This window comes from Mesoplodon bidens (assembly GCF_964165515.1).
Source record: "Mesoplodon bidens genome assembly, chromosome: 2".
Taxonomy (NCBI): domain Eukaryota; kingdom Metazoa; phylum Chordata; class Mammalia; order Artiodactyla; family Ziphiidae; genus Mesoplodon; species Mesoplodon bidens.
This window is the reverse complement of record NC_138177.1, coordinates 37,084,753-37,107,062: the sequence shown is the minus strand read 5'-3', so window position 1 is coordinate 37,107,062 and position 22,310 is coordinate 37,084,753. Positions and strand designations below refer to the sequence as shown.

The 22,310-nt window shown below is 39.4% G+C and overlaps 2 protein-coding genes across 9 annotated transcripts in view; both read right to left on the bottom strand.

The window, feature by feature from the left end:
- AXDND1 (axonemal dynein light chain domain containing 1) overlaps positions 1-356 on the bottom strand; it is a 72,243-nt gene extending 71,887 nt beyond the window's left edge. For 4 of the 6 annotated variants that reach the window (XR_014014327.1, XM_081223382.1, XM_081223379.1 and 1 more), the window contains exon 1: positions 187-354. The gene's annotated coding sequence lies outside the window, so the exon portion shown is untranslated. Of the gene's footprint in view, positions 1-186 lie in introns of all 6 variants that reach the window. The other 2 variants (XM_081223383.1, XM_081223381.1) reach the window with 2 other exon arrangements.
- Positions 357-8,018: 7,662 nt separating this feature from the next.
- Positions 8,019-22,310, bottom strand: part of SOAT1 (sterol O-acyltransferase 1) — a 56,556-nt gene continuing 42,264 nt past the window's right edge. For all 3 annotated transcript variants that reach the window (XM_081216172.1, XM_081216173.1, XM_081216174.1), the window contains 12 exons: positions 21,727-21,786; positions 20,669-20,776; positions 19,520-19,802; positions 18,727-18,805; positions 18,094-18,175; positions 17,744-17,789; positions 16,606-16,735; positions 14,900-14,997; positions 13,679-13,777; positions 12,498-12,633; positions 11,501-11,646; positions 8,019-9,972 (listed from right to left, as the gene is read on the bottom strand). In XM_081216172.1, coding sequence (XP_081072298.1) covers positions 9,916-9,972; positions 11,501-11,646; positions 12,498-12,633; positions 13,679-13,777; positions 14,900-14,997; positions 16,606-16,735; positions 17,744-17,789; positions 18,094-18,175; positions 18,727-18,805; positions 19,520-19,802; positions 20,669-20,776; positions 21,727-21,786 — 1,324 coding nt within the window. In that variant the 3' untranslated portion in view covers positions 8,019-9,915. The remainder of the gene's footprint in view (positions 9,973-11,500; positions 11,647-12,497; positions 12,634-13,678; positions 13,778-14,899; positions 14,998-16,605; positions 16,736-17,743; positions 17,790-18,093; positions 18,176-18,726; positions 18,806-19,519; positions 19,803-20,668; positions 20,777-21,726; positions 21,787-22,310) is intronic.

Below are 22,310 nucleotides of genomic sequence, written 5' to 3'. Positions count from 1 at the left end.
TGTGAAGCGACTAAGAAGCCTGTGGGTGGATCAGAGTCTGGGCCCAGGTCGAGAAGTACACGCTCGGCCCACCCCTCCGACCACCGGCACCACCTGAAGGCGCCCCTCGCTCGAGGTCCCGGCCTCCCCACAGGCAGTGCCTGGCGCACACAGCCCCACCGACTCGCGGTCGGGCAGAGTTCTTACCGTTTCTGCATCAGAAGTGAGGGGAAACGGACACTTGCAGCCCGTCCCGGTAAACTGTGCTTCCCGCCAGACGTCTGGTAGCCGCACCTTTTCCCAAACGCCTGCGTGTCGTCATAGAAACCCAGGACCCCGGGCCTTAGCAACGCTCAATGGCGGCTGCCCTCGGCGGTGCCGGCGGAGGACTGAGACAGCTAAGAAACAGTCTCTCGGGGATCCGATGTGCTTTAAATCTCAACATAGATTCAACAGCAATGAAGAATAAAAATGTTTAATCAGGCCGTTCTCACGGAGTCAGAAATTGTCTGGAACCAGGCGCTTCAGCGGCAGGCGGTCGCTCTCCCCCTGCCCCGGGAAGACTTCTTAAGCTTGTGACCAAAGGCGGGGTAGGATTTGAGCAAGTTTCTCGCATCACTCTATCCCGCTTTTTTGTTGTTTCCTCTGTTTTTCTAAAAGCCACATTCGGGGGGAAATTGGGTAAACAAAAACTCTGTGTTCCCATCAGTTGAGGCATTATTGCAGAAGCTGCTCCTGTCCTTGGCATTTCCATCGAGTCTTCCTTGGATCATTAAGCACCGCCCGCGCCCCCTCCCTATCCGTGCAGGGGGAAGGCATTCCTAGGTCCAGACTTTTTTTGGCTGGAGGCAGGTAAGGAAACTGCACTTCAATCAGAGCCAACCCAAGTCAAATCGTTGGGTCTTACTGCTTAAAAACCTGTTCTCAGGAAGTAATGGGATAAACACATTAGAACGGAGGAGCTGAGAGCCCGCCTCTTACCACCACCAGGATTAGCCAACCAAACTTGGGTCTGCTCGCCCAAAGCATAGCCTGGTTGTGATGAAGGAAAATAGAGTTTATTACAGGGAAGGGTTTTTAAAGGCAGGGGTTTTAAAGGATTTTTAAAAGGGTTTTTAAAGGAGAGAGTCGCAGGTGCCTGATCAGCTTGTGGACATTTTTCTGATTGATTTCTGGTCGGTGGGGAGATAACCAGGTGGTATTTCGGGAGGCAACATAATCAGCCTTATGGTTCCAAACGGTCTGGGGTCTATGTGCTTTTGTTAGCATGCAGTCAACTTCTTCCATCTGGTGGGGGAGTTTAGTATATGTAAAAAAACTCAAGGATATGGCTCAGAATATTATCTATAGCCCTTGGGTAGGAACTAAGGGTCCTTGATTTTTGCTTTATAGCTAAACTATTATTTTACTTGACTGTTTTCCTTTCTTTCTGCATTTTCTCACTTCTCTGAATTTGCTCTTTGGAACTTGGGGAAGGCCTAGGAGGCTGAAGCTTTTCTGCAAACAAGAGGCAGGGGATGGGGGTGTGGGGCAGTGTCTTTCCCCGGGAAGGCTTCACAGGGTCCTGCTGCTTGGTTTCAGGATCATTTTGTATTAGGATGAAACCTTAATGCCAAGTAATGCTGGTGGATTCCCAGCATCTAGATGCCTCTAGTCTGAAAAATAAATTTCAGGAGGGAAGAAAACTTCTCTTGTTCAGTCATCATATTCCTTAGTACCAAGCATAGTGCCTGGCACAAACACCTTCAATACATGATGTTTGAAAATCAGCTGGACAGTTCTAATGCTTCTGTGTTTATATGCTTAAGTCTCTGGGTTTTGGGAGACTCATAGCTCATAGAAATATGAGCAAAGTGTTGAAAACAAAAACAGTACAATCTCTATGCCCCTTTTAATTCTTCTAAACACCTTGGGTATCTAAACATTTTAGCCTTTAGCCCTATCTCCCATCATCCTAGGTTTTTTCTAGATTTTCCAAGAATTAAAATACACATAGCACACACATATTTCACCTTAAGGACTGGCGACCACCAAAACAGGTGAGGGGCAGAAGCAATGCACAAGCAGGTGGAAGGTAATTTTCCTCCAAAGTTTGTCTTCCTCCCTCCTCACTGGTGTCCTGACACTACATTAGAGTTTGGAACCATAACCAGGATACTGAACTTCAGAGGTCCCAAAACTCCAGCATCAGTTTATACATGGTTTATCAAGCTTTTAGGTATTAGAAGAACAAAGTAATTCATCTTTCACATACTTAAGTTTAAAAAAATCTGAAGTAGGGCATTGATAAGATGGGGATAAGTGAACAGAGTCAAGAGATACATAGAAAGTAAAATCTATAGGATTTGGGAAGTGATTGGATCTATGGTGTGAAGAAAAAGACATCAAATGTTACTTCTCATTTTCTATCCTGTGCAATGGTGTGGTGATTACACATACCAATTCCTGACCAAAGGTCTGGGTTAAAGTTGTAGAAGTATATGAAATACAAGTACAAGAAAAGATAACATAAGAACATTACAATAAGACCATAACTATTGAAGAATACAATTGCTACTCTTGGGAAACTCCTCTCATCATTGTGAATTATACACAATGATGAACGCTAAAATGTTAAGATAAAGTATTACTGAGGTCTTTGATGGAAAATACCAGAGCAAAATGCAAGCAGATAATAATTTTCCTAAATAGAAAATTTCAAGACATAGTAAAAGTGACACAGTTATAAACAGGGCTAACTGTGCTTCTTGATGTTGGCTGACTTCTGTGGCAGCTTTATACCCACTCAGCAGTAGGGTCTTCCAGGGCTTCAGGTGGACAAAACAGTATCTCAGAAGAGAGCCAGTCAGTGAAATCACCAAACATACCCTGAACTAGGACCAAACAAACACAGCGTGTGCTTATGCACCAATCTTTTTACCAACTCATTTCCTAAGTGTGAACAAGGGTGATACACACATCCGTGGGTGCTTAAATACAGCACGCAAAGCTCCCTGGAGTCTGTGTGGGAAGTAGGCCAGTATCTGTATTTAACATAACAGAAAAATGAAGGTACCAATCACAAATGTTTAAAAGGAGACACTGAGAAAGAAACCTGGACACTGCTCAGCAAACACTTCCCAGGGGAACAGTAGTATGGAAGAGTATTGCTTCCATAAAATGGCATCTGTAAAACTGAAATGATGCTTCAGTCTGTCTTAGTTTTTATGTCATGCAATTCACCCAAGTACCCTCCTTCGGATTTCACCTTATAATAGAGAGACCATTAATGCGGGACGGTTAGACCAAAGATAGAGGTTCCTGCTCAGCCATTGGTCGGCGCCACAGGGGGCCCCCTTCAGCCATTGGTCGGTGCCGCAGTGGGCCCCTCCCCCAAGCGAGCCAGCATCAATGAGCGACCCTTAGAGGGGCTGGCAGAGTGGTGGTGGTCAGGTGGAGAGTAAGAGGCAGATCCCAGCCTTCTCCCTGGGGCCCTCCAGCTCACCCAGCCTCAGGCTCCACAGAGGCCTCACCAGGACCGCCCACAGACCGGGCCCAGGCCCTGAGGCAGCGGTGAACCTCTCCCCCATCCTTGCCTCTGCAACCTAATGGCAGCGGCCGTCTGCATGGGGCACAGCCTGGGGCATCTGGCTCCCACCGTTTGGGCAGCCTGAGGAGCCTGAGGGCCAGCTGGGTCCTGGGCGCCTGGCTCCCTCAGCGATGACAGCTGGGCAGTGTCTGGAGACCTGGCCCTGAGGGAGCCACCAACTGAGATCTGCCTCTTCAGCCAGGCCTGGGCACTGGCGGGAGGACCCAGACTGGGTGCTGGACGAACGCTCCGGGGCACGGTAACCACCCACCCTCCCCGCGCCCCACCTCGCAGGGACTCCCTTCTCTTAGCCAGGCCTGGACCTCGGAGGGCGAAAGTTGAGCCTTGGAACCTTGCCCTTTCCTGTCAGAACAAAGGATAACGTTTATTCGTTATGTCCCTGTAAACCTGTCCCTGTTATGTCCCACGATGTTACAGGAACATCGTGACCTGACCATGACTGGCCCTCAAGAACAAAGGATCTGACACCAAGAAGTTTGCAACAACTAACCATGCCCCTCCCTCACTTTTCCTATAAAAGGGCTTTGCTGAAAGATTTCAGGGAGTTTGGGGGGTTTAAGGCATGAGCCACCCATCTCCCTGCATGGCCCTGCAATAAACCTTTCTCTGTCCCAAACTCCAGCGTTTTGGTGGTGTTTGGCCTCACTGTGCGTCGGGCACACAGTTGCATTTCGGTAACAACATGGCCATGCCTTGGGGAAGAAATAGGCTTTTTGTCTGGTTCACAGCCTATCTTCAGTGCGCATCACATGGTGTTGATGCCATCTAGGCAAAAAAAATTCATCTTTCTCATTGTACAGTAAGCTGGGCTTCTGCAAGAGAGTAAATTCAGTGACCATGGCCAACCTGAGTATGCCACCCCATGTGCAATTTCTCATGCTACATTTACAAACTTGTGTTCCAGTTCTATAAGTCAGATTGATGAATGCAGTTAACTTGGGTCCAAACACAAGCTGAGCCTAGAAGGACAAGATCCTAAACTTTAGTAAATTCATCAAGGAAAATTGCCACACTGTGGCTTCACCCCCAGTGGCAAAGAATAGTCACTTGGCCCAAGAATCAGGGGCACATCTAATTTCTAAAGGGACTTCCCCCTTCCCACTCCTCTGGCACTGCAGAGGCAGGTGGGTAGCGCCAGACCATGGAGGCTAACTCGGTACTTCTTGGCTGTTACTATGATATATGCTTCTAGGTATAGAATGTTGTGATGTCAAATCCTACTCAGTAGTTTCCTATTATAAGGAGATTCTTTGGAGGGAAGGGAAGCAACCTATCTTGCTTCAAAATTAGTTTTCCCAAGTCTTGTTTGAAAAGGCACACTTCCCAGTCAACAGATTTTCTCTTTTCATTAGAAACCTACATCCATGTCTACCCACTGGGGAGCGGGGTGGGCAGCACACTTTTAGAAATACCCATTCACAAGTTTTAAAAGGTCGACAGGAAAAGAAGTCAAGCAACAAATAATGACCACAGAAAGAGAGGAGGCTCAAGAACCAGGGTCACTGCTTTTCTTGATGCAAATACAAAATCACAACTGGGCCCCATTATTTCTTTGTAATCTGTAACATGGCTCCCTCCATTATCCTGAAAAAGAAAATTCTAACAACATTGTAAATCAACTATACTCCAATAAAAATTATTGGCTATATTCAGCATATAAAGCTGTGTGATATTAAGGTGAAAACCATTTATGAACATGAAATACATAGTTAATATAGGGTTAATATCAAACTTGAGTTACTTTTAAAACGAGACATGGTGTTTTTCCAAATTTATTTACCACATTCTTCACATATGCAATGATTTTGCCCTTTTGTATGTATTCTTTTTAAAGTTTAAAAAATATTAATGCTAATACAATGTGTGCTGAAAGTGATGATACCAGTGATTAGACAAAGATATAAGGGGTGGGGGAGGAAGAATAGTAATTCAGGAAAAGAGCAAACAAGAACGAATTAGAAAAAACATCGTTAATTACAGAATAACCCTTATAACAACTTCAGATGCCCGGGACTTTTCTGCAGCTCTTAAAACACTATGGGTTTAATGCACATGCTGGAAAGGTACTAACACAGGAAGGAAGCTGCCTTACTGCCCCCAATGGCAGAGCCTTGGCTAGGGCTTCAGCTCTCTTCTCACCCAAGTGGCATGTTTGCACATGGGAATTCAAATTGTATCCCTAAGAGAAGAGAAATTACACCTACCATCTCATTAAGACAAACTAGAACACCACAAAGCATGGTGAAGTATCTGCTAGCATAAAGGCTAGAAGAAAGCATTTAGAAAAAGAGTACAGAGACAGTTTTAGATTTTTTTAAAAAACTGCATAACTTCTGAAATTAAGCCTTTATTTTTCTCAAACCCAAATTAGCTATTTAAAAGTCTTTATACTTCACAAGAAAAAAAGGAAACTTTATTAAGGATTTTACAGGTTGTACAGCTTTCCTACTAACCTAAAGCTTATGAATTTTACCAGTATCTACTGATTTTCACACTGGACATTAAATTCAGGGTGGGGAAAAGCACAGGTGGACCAGGTAAGGACTCCTCTCCACTGCAACCAGAGTAGCTGTATTCTACCTCCTTTATAAACTGGCTTCCAACACTCTGTGACCTGATAGAGACTTTAGTGATGTTAGAAACTAATCAAATACTTACATAAGCTTCACTAACAATATTCATTTTATTCCTCAAAACATTTACGTCCCAGTTCCCTCCATTTCTGAGCCATAATCATAAAGCCTAGAGATAAGATATGTGAAAGAATGTCCATGGCAGGTCTTTCTTTGAATAGTAAATATATACATATACACATATATAACTATTATATAAACTACGTAAGTTACATGAAAATTTGCATCAGCAAGCAAGTCATTGAACTATCTTCCATTAAGAAATTCATTCTACCTTCCAAGACTAGAAGCATCCTTACACTGGCAGAAGTAAGGCCTCATTAGTTTCCTTCCTCTCCATAATTTCTAAAACTTAAGTATAAAGTATACACACTAATTCTAAACACTTGATTTAATACTTAGGTAAAAGCAGAAATGCATTTTTTTTCAGAAGCTTGCCACCCTACCCTAATGCTAAACAGATAAATCTGAAAGTATCAATAATTTTGGAGAGCTGGAAACAAGAATGCTTTTAGCAATCCCGTTAAATTCTTACCAATTCTATTATGTGAGAGCCTGTATCTATCAAGGTGCAAAGCCAATTCACCATCAGCCTGAGAGTCTATTTAAAAGTATATATTCTTAGGAGTGTGCAGCATTTGAAACACCGCCCCCATCCCAGGTCTTTTTTTAAGGATTCCAATGAAATAATAGTAAGGATTTAGGTTTGGAATTTATGGAGAGTAAGAAAATAACGAGGCCCTATTTCTGCCTGGGCTAGTGGTTTGCAGCAACCGAATGAGGTAGTTATTAATCCCCATTTTACTGATGAGGAAAACTATGGCTCTGATAAATTAAGCAACTTTGGGTGCCACTGCTAGTAAGTATGGGGCTATCTTAATCACAAGGCTGTGCATGGACTTTTTTCACCACACCAGTGGTTTTCAAACTGGGTATTTGGGGATAAGAGGAAATAGATATAACCAAACAAGGGCTCCAGCCCTGCATCCCTGTCTCAACCAGAAGCAGCTATATTTTATCTGTTTTACATGCTGGGCTTAAGCCTAACAATTTTTTTTAAAGGTTTCAAAACTAACATGTGTAAATTACTATACTACACCAGGCCACCTGCTTACTACAGCTATGTTAGTTCATCTTCGTTATATTCCTCCAAAGAAAACAATGAACTTTACTCAAAATTACTTATGACCGCACAAAACAAAAATATTTTTGCATAAAAGACTTCAACAATTCATGCTATGTAGCCCACATGACCAACTTCTAAAACATAAAATGTTGTTAGGTTTCCTATAAAGACTTCAGGATTCAATTTTTCAGGTAAGTATAATTTTTAAACTATGATAAAAATTGCCTATACTAAATGAATTACTTCTACAACATAATCTGTGTATGCAAATATAGAACACTTACTTTACACACTGTACTTTCTTAACCTGCAAATGTCATCTACTTTCACCCTGTAACTATTGAAAACGGAAAAAAACATTTCCACTACTCCTTTTGCTTCCAAATGTTGTGGTTACCGAGAGGGGTAAAAGCAGCCTCAATTTTCTAATTAAGCTCTAATATGAGGAAGCAACTTTACCTAGGCAATTGCAGTAATTAATCCACCAAAAACAAACAAAAAAACCCCTCCATTTTTCCTCACTACCCAGAATTGAGAATAAGAGCTTCTAACAAATTTATGACAAAGTTAGAGATCTTAGTTGTTCTCTTAGATAACACACCCAAACTAATGATTACTATCATTAATACTTTATAGGAAAGAAATTTTAAACTCATTACTTTTCTTTTTTAAAAAATATTTATTGATTGATTTATTATTTTATTTTTGGCTGCATTGGGTCTTTGTTGCTGTGCGTGAGCTTTCTCTAGTTGCAGCAAGCGGGGGCTACTCTTGGTTGTGGTGTGCGGGCTTCTCACTGTGGTGGCTTCTCTTGTTGTGGAGCACAGGCTCTAGGCGTGCGGGTTTCAGTAGTTGTGGCACGCGGGCTTCAGTGGTTGTGGCACGCGGACTCAGTAGTTGTGGCTCTGGGCTCGAGAGCACAGGCTCAGTAGTTGTGGCGCACGGGCTTAGTTGCTCCATGGCATGTGGGATCTTCCTGGACCAGGGCTCGAACCCTTGTCCCCTGCATTGGCAGGCGGAGTCTTAACCACTGTGCCACGAGGGAAGTCCTGGAATACCCTTTTAAAAATAACCTTCTTTGAGGTACACTTTTGTCTGTTGAGGTTGGATTTGCCTAAACTCAACTGGACCAAAGGTATGGGAAACTTAGCTGAGAACTTGCGGTACAAATTAAGTTGTGACTATTAAGAAACTCTACTTACCTTCTTGGAGATTCAAACTAACTTTTTGAAAACAATTTGAAAACGATTTCTCAAAACTTTCTGGATAGCAGTAGGGCTGCTAGAATACCAAGATAGTTTCCCAAGTTGGCTGCTTCTCAAATTTTGGGTAATTCATAAGTCTCCCTTCTTTGGGTTGAACCTACATGGTCTTCAAAAACCCTTCCAAAGCTCAGTCTTTACCAACATCATCATATGTCATTCAAACAACCAAAATAATTCCTACACGCCACACTGTATTAGCTATAGGCATCTGATAACATGGAACATCACACAATAAAGTATATTTTCTTGAAAATGATCACCTATTAATTTATTGCAACTAAAGCACACTACCATTAAAAGTATAATAATTGAGCAAATGCAGAAGCCAGCTTCTGGATCTTTAATATTCCCTTTAATATTAATGGTGGTGATTAATACTTATGTTACAGACTTACTAGTCTGAAAAATAATTCACGTCAGTATTTATTAGATAAAATAACTGTACCAAAGGTTACTTCTAAATAACTTCAAAGAAGTTATTACCTGAAAGTTTAAACAACAAAAGTTACCTTCCACATAAGTTCCACAATAAAATAATTTAAACACAGGACTGACTCTGCAAGTTCTTTTTAAAAATTACTTTAGAAGTTAAAAGAGGAAATATTTTTCTTTGTCCTGTGCCACTTCTTTTTCCCTTCCTACTTCTGTCCCCAATATATAATATTATGGATGCAAACTCAAGAATTCAAGGTGAAAGGGATAATTTTGCTTCACAGATATCATGACCTACACTGTATAGCAAAAACAAGATAAAAATAGAACTGAACTTTAAAAAAAATACAAATTAGGATATATAACAAGATTATCTTTGGAAAAATAGATATTTTCTCTCTACTAGAAACAGCAAAACATTCCACATTATTTTCTTTCCCAATTGCATGGTTAATTAGCACACATTCCAACAATGCACATGAAAAAATTTCTAAGCCAGGGGTACTTAAATGATTTCTTCATCAATGTTTTGGCTAATTCAGTGGCCAAGAAAACATGATGTTTAGTCTCTAATTAGATGCAATCAAGAAACAAAACAGAATTTCTGAGGTTTAAGCTGATATGACCCAGCAAAAATCTGTCATTATATCAGCTACAAGTCTCCCTTCTCCCAAAAAGGAAAAAATTCAGAACTGCTTAAAAGTGTACAAGCTTCCAGGAAACGTCTAACAGCTCAGCTTCAGGTGACCTAGTAATGGAGTGAGCCATCTGTAAAGCCTGGAGTGGTCCAAATAACACAGATAACTTCAGTAACGGCTGGAAATAGATGCTGGCCCCAAATCAGGTAGAATACCCAATCTTCAGTCAAGGAAGGAAACAAAGTCCAAGCTTCTAAAACACGTAACGACAAGTCCAGGAACGTGGCCGGATATAATCCAGAAATGTGGGCTTTGAGGGGAAAAAAAAGAATGGAAGAGTAGCTTATTTGTGTGCATTGTATGTATGAGATATGAGGTAGATAGGGGGTGTTGATGTTACACATGGCACATCTCTAAAATGCCTCCCAGCATTTCAGTAACCTTCAAGCTATAAGCAGCTCACTAATTCAAAAGATGTTCATCATTTTTATCTATAGCACAGATTTACTTGATTTAGAAGCTTTACATGAAGCTAAGTCCAGTAAACTCTACACAACTGCATGGACTCCTGACCAAATTCTAAAGAGGCACTACCTTTTTTCTGTATCTTGCATTTTGTTTTAGCACAGTCCTATTTTTAGTAGCCCAGAATCTAAATGGTGGTAGGTTAAGGATGATAATATACACAAATTACTATAATACAAAGCTTAAATTACTGAATTATCTAAATGAGGAACAGATGGAATACTATGAAAGTTCAGAAATAGAAAAGAGACTAGAGCAGGAATTTTGAAAAGCTTCGTGGGGACTTCCCTGGTGGTGCGGTGGTTAAGACTCCACGCAGGGGGCCTGGGTTCGATCCCTGGTCAGGGAACTAGATCCCACATGCATGCCGAAACTAAGAGTTCGCATGCCACAAGCAAGGAGCCCATGTGCCACAACTAAGGAGCCGGCGAGCTGCAACTAAGACCCAGCGCAACCAACCAACCAACCAACCAAATAAATAAATAAATAAGCTTCACGGATGACACTGCAACCAAATCAGATCTTGATAAAATCTGACAGGTGAAATCTGAGTGCAAAGAGCAGAGTGACCAGAGACAGAGTCCAGAGTCCAGAGCAGTTAGTTCAAATGCACAAAGGGGACTCGTAGGAAATAAGGAGGGGATGTGAGGGCAGCATAGCAAAATCAGGGTGGACAGTAGAAGCTTTGGGAGGGAAACTGATTAATTTGATTTTGAACATCTTCAGTTACACGTATCCGTGAGAAATACCCAAGCAGATGTATCAAGAAGCCCCCCCACCCCAAATATTTGGGAGTTTTCTATAAGCAGCCGAAAACTAAAGCTCTAAGAATGAGACTCTTACAAAATTACAAACAAGAAAACAACAACAACAAAAAAGGAAATGGGCTCCTAGGCATATGAGTCTAGCTGGACATTTTTATAGAGTTTATTACTTCGGGAAGGAAGAGGTAAAAGATGCATATTTGGGGTTGGGGGTGGATACACATGCCACTGGGAAAACCTTGGAGAAGACCTACATTTTCAGGGCACAGGAAGAATATTAGAAGGAGCTAAAGAAAAATCAGATAAAGAGAAAAAAAAGAGAGAGAGATCCAAGAACTAGGGGAGTTCAATGGGAAGAAAACCAAAGAAAAGAAAAAGTTCAAGGACAGTGTAGTAAGATAAGTTACTGCTTTTACTCCACATTTCCCTCCCATTAACATTAATTTATCACCATCTCCACTACTCCCTTCCCCTTAACACTGCCCACCAACCCTCACAATCAGGGGACAAATAGGTTACCTCACCACTCCAGCCTGACTGATGACTCACATTTTTCAAGGGGCAGTGTTGACGTGCATACCACTCTTGAGAATAAAAGCACAGGAGGACTCCATTGCCCGCGAAAAGGGAAGTCCACATCAGAACATTCCAAATTGGCCTTTTCCGACTATCATTGGCAATGAAGTTGAAAGCCACTAAAGTTAGGAAAACAACAAAAAATATACATAGTCATCAAAACAAAATCTACCAGGAGATGAGGGGTCTCAGATATCTGCTACAATCATTTAGTTATCGTAAACAGCATCAACTGTGTATATACACGTTCTATGCTGGCCACTGGTCCCATAAGTACAAATGAAACTTCACTGTTGAAATTTATTAATCAGTGATTATTTGGAAATCAGTCAGTATTCAGAACAGGTGAAAACATATGTCATAGACGCATTCATATTCTAACTTGTCCCTCTCCACCCCACCCAAAGAAGGGTTAGTTTTCTTCAGAGGGTGAACACTGAACAGAGTTTAAGAATGGCGAGGTTGGGCTTCCCTGGTGGCGCAGTGGTTGAGAGTCCGCCTGCCGATGCAGGGGACACGGGTTCTTGCCCCGGTCCAGGAAGATTCCACATGCCGCGGAGCAGGTGGGCCCAGTGAGCCATGGCCGCTGGGCCTGCGCATCGGGAGCCTGTGCTCCGTCCGCAACAGGAGAGGCCACAACAGTGAGAGGCCCGCGTACCGCAAAAACAACAACAACAACAACAAAAAGAATGGCGAGGTTGTTTATAGTTTTTATGAGCTACCAAGTCAGTGCTATCAATAGTCTTCAAGAGCATATTTAGTTCATTTCTCTACATCAAAGTGTAAGCATCCTGCAACAGATTTGTACATAATTACTCAAAATTAATGTTCTTACCATCTGATAAACAAACATTGCCTTGAAATGGTATTACTATTTACTATCTAGTTTTCTACATTGATTTTATATTTTATTTTCTAAATTTCTCTTTTAGCATAATACTCAGTACACACGAGATGCCAAGATACTTACTTCCAAAGAACATGAAGAGCACGAAAAGCACTGGATAGAAAAAGTTCAAGCAAACAGCCAAGGCATATTCGTGCACTACAGCAGACACAGCAAAGACAGCTAACATGGCAGCTGACCTGAACTTCTTTGTGAAAAACTAGGGTAAAAGGAAAATATTAGAGGCAATTTTCAGAAAGTAAGTAATTAAACATGAACTACATAAGACTTATAATTAACACACACTAAAGGCACCTATTTAATTATATTTATATTTGATTTTCTAAGTCTACTTGGAGTAATCCAATGTACTAAAATAATGACAAAAACATCTATGCTTAAAAATCCTTACTTTACTAAATGACGCATTTTCAAAACCATTAATGTTGAAAGATCGAGCATATTTTCAAAAACATTAATAACTTATATTTGTAACTCACTATGGTTGACAAAACATAGATTTCATTTATAAATGGACACATCAAATCTAGAGTAGCATTGTATGGTAGATTGGGCAGGTACCATTTTTACACGTAACAAAACTAAGATTTGAAAACAAGGGACTTGCCTCATCCATAAGTCAAATTACATTTATAAATGAAAGAACATTCGAATACTGTGCTATTTGCACCACAACACACTGTCATTTAGCCAAATAGTGCCCTTATTTAACAATTCAAACCTGCAATCCAGAGATACCAACGTTAATCAACCATGAGACTCAAGACTAGGTTTCTTCAGTCTAAATAAGTTATGCTCTAAAGAATGTCTCAAAGACATATATTAATAATCTATATCGGAGAGTTGTAAATCCGAACATAGGTGGTTTCTCCACTTCTAACAAAGGAAGAAAAACAAAAAAAAAAATGGAAAAAGCTAGGGGAGATTATTTGCTGGCAATGAGACTCCAACAAAATGATCCATTACTGGTGGATCATTTCAACTTCTTCAAACGCCTGCACGCATTCTTACTTTGTAGTCATGTAAAATAAAAATCCAGAGCAGAAACATGGTCTTAGTCCTAGTAACTGTAGATACTGGACTCTAAACAGTGCTATTCAAAGCAGAAGGTTTCTTAAGACATTAATGGCTCACAAGAGAATTGAAGACAACTAAGTATAACTTCTTCCAGCTGCACAATAGTAATACTTTCTGGAAAAGAATCTCCATTTCTTAAACAACATTAACTAAATCTTGCTGCTTACCCAGAGAAAGTCCTTGTAAGCGTAGTAATATAGCCAGTCATGGACCACCACATTCCAGGTCCTGTAATAGTTAGAGTATGATGTGGAGTTCCACCAATCCTAAGGAAAAAAGCAAAGGTATACATATACACAGAACCAAAGCAAAACCTACTCCCAGAGAATATACACACATAATATAACACCTAGAGTGTGTTATGATAAATTGTTAGTCCATACACTGATGTCAGAAAAATCTTCAAAGGCATTTTGGTTATTAGTGTTCAATGTGACATTAATCCTAGCTCTATGGATGATTAAGTTCCCAGGTTCACTCTCTCTTTATTACACAAGTTATGATGGAAGATATACAACATAATAATTAAATCTAATGTTCATCTAAATAACAATCAGTAAATCCCCCTTACCTTGCTAAAACACAATGAGAGAATTCTAAGGTCACACAGACTTAGATAGTGTGATAACCCTCAAGAGCAGTTTGCTGGTGTCACAGACAGCAAAATTTAAGTTGTACCACGAGTGAGATGGTGGCTACCTCCAAGTCCTGGTGCTCCTTTATATATATATCCTGTTTCTTACTCTAAGATCAGACCAATGGAATAAGACATATAAAATTTGCAACCCACACTCGCTGCTTCTTTGAGAAAGGAGGGGTAGGCTTGGAGTGTTGCCAAAACATGAACAGACAGACAAAATTCTAGAGGGCTTTAGGCGGGATTACAGAACACTGTGAACCACTCTGCCTCTACTCTACAACTTAATTCCAACTTTGGAAGTGTAAGAATACTATTTGAAGCAGAATTAATGCCTTTCAAAATAAAGCAGGGAAAAGTTATTTCCTTCATGAACTGTTCAACAGTCTTAAATAGAATAATTTGCTGAGATCACTCCTACAGCACCAGACAGCCGATTTCAAATGAATAAAAAGTCAGCAAAGTCTCAGAATGCCCTCTGGACACCTGCTTTCCCACTGTAATCACCAATACAGGATCCAGCAGGAACCAAATGCGGTACTAAGGGAGCAGATTTAGAGGTAGAAGAAAAGACAAGACTATGCCACTTAAATCAGTAATAGAATTTCAGACTTAATATTGGTAAAACCTGTGGAAGAAAACGATTTCACAACATTTATGTTAAAAAGCTAGTAGCCAACAACGCTCAAATACTTAACAATGAGTACACAAATAAAATGTGAAAAGGAAGATGAGTCCAAGTACACATTACCTTATAAAACATCCTGTCACCAAAGCGTAACATCTCAGCAAAGGCATTGAGCCAGCAGTGCAAAAAGGCAAAAAAACTAAGGAACAGTATCAGCACAGCTAAAAATAAGATGAACAATATTAAGACTCTTTCCAAATAGCCCACATATCAATCAGTTAATTATATGTCGTCATTTGCTTAGCTGGAATTATTTTGTAAAATAAAAGCTATTATTCCAGCTTACCCATTCCAGAAATGATACAGTGTATTTTGAAAGTTAATTATTTTAACCTAATAAAGAAATAACTTTCTTCCAAGTGAGTTTTATAGACAAAAATGACCCAGTCTGTTTTTAATGGAAATGCCTAGATGTATGGCTTAACTTGGTAGTAAAAGCCCTTTAAAATCTGGCTGTGTATTCCTCTAAACCAGCTGTTTAAAACTGGGAGAGATTTTGCCCCCAGGAGATGGTTGGCAATTCTGGAGACATTTTTGGTTATCACAATTCAAGAAGTGGGCCTTCTGCTATGATATCTAGTTGTTAGAGGGCAGGATGTGGCTAATATCCTAAAATGCATGTGACAACCCCCCAAACAAAGAAATATCCAGCCCAAAATGTCAATAGTGACAAGGTTAACTTACCTCTGCCTCTACTCCCAATGTAGCAAACATCATCCACAACTGGACTTCTGCCATTCCAAAATACTCCATGCCTTTTAATCCATCCCACTACCTGGAAGCAACTTTCCACCACCTCCCTGCCCGGCAAACGCCTATTTATTTTTCAATACCCAATGTTAAATGTCATCTCCACTATGAGACAAAGTTCAACAGCACCTTAGTATATTATATATTACACTATATTTTAAAATACCCATTTACATGCCCATCCTTTTTATTCACTTGTTTTTTCAAAAAATATTAGTCTACTATGTATAAGACAATGTAGGAGAGACTATGACTGGCTATAAGACACAATCCTTGAGCTTATGGAATTTGCAGCTTAGCGAGGAAGACACACATATGTAAGATATCCTGTCAGAGGGACAGATAAAAGAATTTATTGGAGTAAATCTTGAGGGGCAATCAGGGAGGATTACTAGCAGATGTCTGGGAGAGAGGGAGAAGAAGAAAGAACATGATGGCAGAAAACAATACCAACATTTAATGGGTAGAGAAAAGAGAAAGGGTAAGTAAAGGAAACTGTAAATATAATGAAACGGCAAGCTTCCAGAGAATAAAGAGTATGTATGTCTGGTTCACCGCTATGTATGGTATGGCCAGAAAGACAGAAGAATAAGAGAGTGGCAAGACAGACTTCAAAATGTGGTCAACAGCACCCAATGCTTCATGGAGATCAAACAGAATAAGGGCTAAATCAACTACTGGAGGAGATTAGAGATTTTAATAAAGGCCATTTCAATGGCCTGGTCACATTAGGAGCAAGATTACAGTGACTAAATAGTGAATGGGAAGATAAAGCATGAATACAGACTATCCACAGTCAGAGAAAGCAAAACTTGAGTGAAAGAAGACAAATGGAAAGATTGGCCAGGGACTGGAAGGATGCTTCATCTGTCAGATAGATGGGAAGAGGTTAAAGATGGGTATAGACGCGTAGATGAGTTTATAGCGAAAAGCAGGTAAATCAAAGGTGCTCACATGCAATGGCTTTCTATTTTCCTTGCAACTTTATGAATAGCCAAATTAACCAGTACCCATGTTACCTGGCAAGATGGAGTTAAATATACATAAGACCAGAACACGAGCGCTGAAGGGCTCCTGTTTGATATTCCGAAACAAGGGGGTGCAGAGCCTTTCAAAGATGTAGTACACATAAAAAAAGCAACCAAAAACCTGGAACATAAAAAAGAAAATTATAATAAAGAAAGCTTGATCAGGAAAGATGAAAAGTGATTTTTTTTCCTTCAAAAGAACATATATATGTGACCTGTAAACTAACGTTTACATATATATTCCATTTAACACTAGTATATAAGATTGCCAAACTGTAATCCTTCAGAGATAGTACTCAAGCCTAATTTCTACCATACATATTCCCAACCCTTTACCAAATGGCATTTTTAAAAGATCAGACTCTGGAATCTCTTTTTCCTGCTACATGAAACTCATAACAAAAGAACCTATTTCATAAATGGGTATTTGATTGACACAAGATTTTAAAATGGGATCTTCTGGGATTTATGATTCTGATAAGGGGTTGAGGGAGTGTCAGACCACACCCACACAGATATACATCCAAAAATAAAATAAAAAACAGAAAGGGAGGGGGAATTTAATGTAGATGCATACTGAAGTAACCAAACAGAATTATTTTACTTAAAAAAAAATTTTTTTTTAATTGTAGAAAATTAGTTTTGATGTATTGGCAAAGCAAACACCATTTACTGAACTGGGAATAGTTTAAAGACTTCAGTAAGAGTTCTAGGGCTTCCCTGGTGGCTCAGTGGTTGAGAATCTGCCTGCCGATGCAGGGAACACGGGTTCGAGCCCTGGTCTGAGAAGATCCCACATGCCGCAGAGCAACTAGGCCCGTGAGCCACAACTACTGAGCCTGCGCGTCTGCAGCCTGTGCTCCGCAACAAGAGAGGCCGCGACAGTGAGAGGCCCGTACATCGCGATGAAGAGTAGTCCCCGCTCGCTGCAACTAGAGAAAGCCCTCGCACAGAAACGAAGACCCAACACAGCCAAAAATAAATAATAAATAAATAAATAAATAAATAAAAGAGTTCTAGAGCTCCCAGGAGACATGAATTAAACAACACTTTAAATATATTAAATTACTATTATATTCAAATCCCCATCTCCCACCAGCCAACAAACCTTAGGCACTTAAAAATTTACCTGTGCAAACTGCATAGCCACATAACCCCATCTTACAGTGGGAGTCCTAAAACAGAAGAAACAAAATTACTTTCTAAATAAAGTAAATAAATGAACTTTAAAAAAGGTCCTCACAGTATCTTCCCACGCAGAACATCATTTTTGACATAGGAAATACTTGTACAATTCTGTCAAGAATGACTGAAATCAAATCAGATTGCTAGAATCACGATATGGGGTTTCCCATGCCAGCAAGAAAATTAAAACCCATTCTAACTGCTCTGTAGCCCTACATGAACTGGTCTACCTACCCCACCTCCTTCCTGGCACACTCCTGGTGCTACCCCATTTCTGCTTCATAATGCCATTACCTGGGATAGTTGTCACGGTAGATGAGGGTAGGAGCAAATAAGAAGTACAAGTACTGGTTGACTGTGGGTACTGGAACAGTGCCTGGAAAAGGAAAACTATGCTTAGACTGGAGGCTCTTCAATTTCTTTCAGCAAAACTGAAAGAGGAAAATAAGCACAGAATAGGGAAGACAAAAAGCTACCTCTCCTTAGCTCATGTTGTTTCTTCCTGCTCTCCCCGAATGATGACTTTTTATTCCTAATTGAATATTACCAATGCCTCTAAACTAAGTTACTCCTGTGACTTAGACATAACTTCTAGAGTTTGAAGCAGCAATTCAAGAAAAGTAAGCACATGGGGTGTAACGACTCTATTAACATTCTACACAAATAATGCAACAGTTGCAATAGTCTAATGATCAATGTTTTAAATTTTGGGGACCAAAGGTAAACAGGAACAATCAGGAAACAGTGAGAAGGTGTTCCAGATCATACATACATTTTTTTCCCTCCCCTCCCAACAGGTTTCTTTTTTTTTGGATCCTTGTATTTAAAATCAAACATAAATGCCTACAGAATGTAATTAGCCATCCCAGTAAACACCAAAGGTTGAAATACCCTGTGAATAATCCTTTGACTTATGGAATTACATACTTGATTTCTCCTTGGCTGAACTGAGTACCCGAGGCACATTCTCTCTGACAAATGAGTGGGCCTTCATTATCAAACGAATCTACAAAGGAGGGGGGAAAAAGATGAATTTTCTTTCATTGTCTTGTCTCTTATAAGCAACCGCAGAACAGCACTAGGTTATAGACACACAAAGAACTTAATTTTGTACATACCAACTCAAACTCACTTTTATGGACTAAAACAAATGAAAAACAAACTCTAAAGAGAGACATGTTATTTCTCAAATTATTTTGCAACTAACAGCACCATCTGTTACAGGTCTATTATAAATTAAGAAATTAAAAGCCTGTTCAAAGAAGGTCTCCTGAAACGGTCCTTTCCATCAGTCAAACAGAGCATTACAGACAGCCAATAAAAGTCAGAAAATTCTGAAGGGCGTACAAACAAAATACATCTTTTAGATGGCTATATAACAAAACAATGAATCTGACACTTCAAAAGTAGAGTTTTTAATTACAAAAATATTTTATATTTTAGATGGCGTCTACAAAAAGTGTTCAAGAACAAAATTTGAATTCATCCAGAACAGTTCAATGTAATTTATTTCAATTATCAAGAATCAGAGAACACTGAAGCTAGAACGAATTTTAAAAGACAAGATGATGTAGTTTAACACTTTAATTTTATAGATAATAGCATAAAGAACCAGATATGAAAATTTATCCAACTAATACAACAAAAAATAACAATTATTGTTATTATTATTATTACTAACTAAGCATAGCATTGTATTGAGCAACACTCAAAACCTTACCTGTTCGAGTATGACAATGAATCGGGAAGCTGGTGGTAGTGTATACACTAATACAACATAAAGTGGTCCCAAACCTAAAACTCCAATCTGGAAGACCACAAAAAGGAAGCAATGCAAGAGAGAATGGACTACTGGATGAGAACTCCTGTGATAGCCTCTGGCCCAGTGTTGAAACAGGAAATAGGGAACTGTAAGTGTACATAAGAACATGGTGCACCACGTCCACATAGCAACAGTAAGTTTGCCAAAAGCGTAAGACATGAGATTGAACTCAAGCACTAGCCTGGGGGAAAAAAAGCACAGAGAAAGAACACAGAAGTGGATTTTTAATAAGCACTGATTTATAAAATTAAAAACTTTCAGACCCAAAACTTTCAACTTTAGGAGACACAACAACACTAATACACATAAGTCATGGATCTAACACTTGTGCTCCTAAGCCTCAGCTTCACAACTTATTTATCTACTTTCTAAAAGCTCTAGGATAATATGGTCTTTGAACATAAGATACCTAAACTACTAACCTAAGATAACAAGACTCTGAATTTCTCAAAGATTAGATTCTCACATTAATACATTTTAAACTCTAAAATATGCTATGGCAAAGTAAATACTTAAAATATTTAAATAGCAATCATTTATGTACAAAAGATGATTTTGCAGAATGAAATAGTACAATTTGAAAATCTAATATACTATTATGATTATATCAAATTTTAATTTACTAATAAAGCACATAATTCAATGTATGATTATCACACTGTCATTTTTGGTTATAATTTGATTTTTATATTAAAAATGTTTTTCAAACGTTAAATTCCAATAACTACTTATTTTTAGAAACAACCTAAAATGCATACCATAGCAGAAAAATTGTAAGTCATATATACAATATTCTCTCATTTAGGAAAACTACCTAGAAACTACTAAGATGGTCTATTAAAATAGACCATTTTAAAAATAAAAGTCATAAAACTTCTAATATTCTTTTTAGTTGTACTTTTCAGGAGAGAGAACTCTCACCCTCAAATCAGCTGCTTTGGGATTTTCTGAAGCAATTTAACCAAATCATCTTTTTTCAAAATTTAAATATAGTGAAAACTCCCAACACCCCATGCATCAACTAAGCAAACAGGTATACTGTCTTACCTTCCTTCATCAATGTAATCTACTACAAGTGTGCTGAGAATGAAGAGAATGAGGAGGGCAATGAACATGTGATATATCGTTCTGATGTGGTCCACCTCAAACAGCTCACTGTAAATGTAGTTCATATAAAATTCATCGATATTTAATTTTAAAACACCATATATTAAAGACTTTACTTCAAAGCAGTTCAGAAGATGCTTAATCTATACTCCAAAAACATCTCAAACAGTAATCACAGAACATTACTCATGAATATCCATATTCTAATGAAGAAATCAATGATAAATAATCAACTCAGCATTTCAAAAGAAATATTCATTACCTACTCAAAATGCACCTTTAATTTTCAGTTCACAAATGAAGTTGCCACAAGTAATTTACATTGCCTATTGTTTTTCCCATAAAATCTACACAATCGGGGTGCTAAAATAAGTAAATCTGAGAAAACTATCAAGTCTCAAAGTTGGCTAGTCAAAGAAGAGATGAAAAAAATTTATGTATCAAGAAGACAGCACCACCGAAACTCTCTTGAAGTGGTTTACCTAATTAGAAAATTTCTGTTCTAGCAGCACAACTTCAAGGAATTTATCAGAGGACCAATAACCATTCTTACCTCCAACTCCTCCTTTGAAACTAGATACAGAACCAAAAGTTCAGAAAGGAGGAGCAAGAGACGGCAAATGTACAAAAAGAAGTATCAAAACCAACGTATTGGGCTTCCCTGGTGGCGCAGTGGTTGAGAGTCCGCCTGCCGATGCAGGGGACACGGGTTCGTGCCCCGGTCTGGGAAGATCCCACGTGCCACGGAGCGGCTGGGCCCGTGAGCCATGGCCACTGAGTCTGCGCGTCCGGAGCCTGTGCTCCACAACGGGAGAGGCCACAACAGTGAAAGGCCGGCGTATCACAAAAATAAAACAAAAAAACCCCAAAACCAATGTATTACATGAATACAGAACACACTTATTAAACATTCATAGAGTACTCAGTGATTCTAACCATCAGAATAGTTTGATTTTTTAAAATTCAAATAATTAACAAAAGCAACTAAAAATACTCACTCTAAGAGAGATCGCCTTATAACAAAAATCTTTCCATGTTCTGGAGGTGCTCTCAGATCTCTGGGAAGAGCAAAAAATTAAAATATGAGTACTTCAAGTATTACAAGAAATTTAAACCTATGGATTAGAAAAGCAATATTACCAACTACAGCTTATAATATTAACTGCCTTCTCACTATGATCCAGGTACTGTGTTAGGGTTTTATGCATGTTTTGTCATTTGCTCCTTCTGAACGCTGCTGTGAGGTAGGTGCAGACGTATGATTAGGAAGGAAGAGATGTCAGACAAACCTAACTAGAGCAGCACTCAAAAAGACCCCACAGCCCAGCCCTTATGGAGATGCATTCCCGGCATCACACGCTGAGAACCACTCTTCCTTCTCCTCAACACCCCTAAGGACAAGCCTCCAGCCATACTTTACTCAGTTCACATACTATTTTTCGTCTGTCCTCCAAAACTGCACTGATGTTTCTGATACCCTCCCCTAAGGTCTTCCAACAATCCCCAACAGCCTCCTGATCTAAAAGGTTACCTCCAGTTACTAAAACCTCACATTTTAACATCTAACGTTATCACCTTCTTT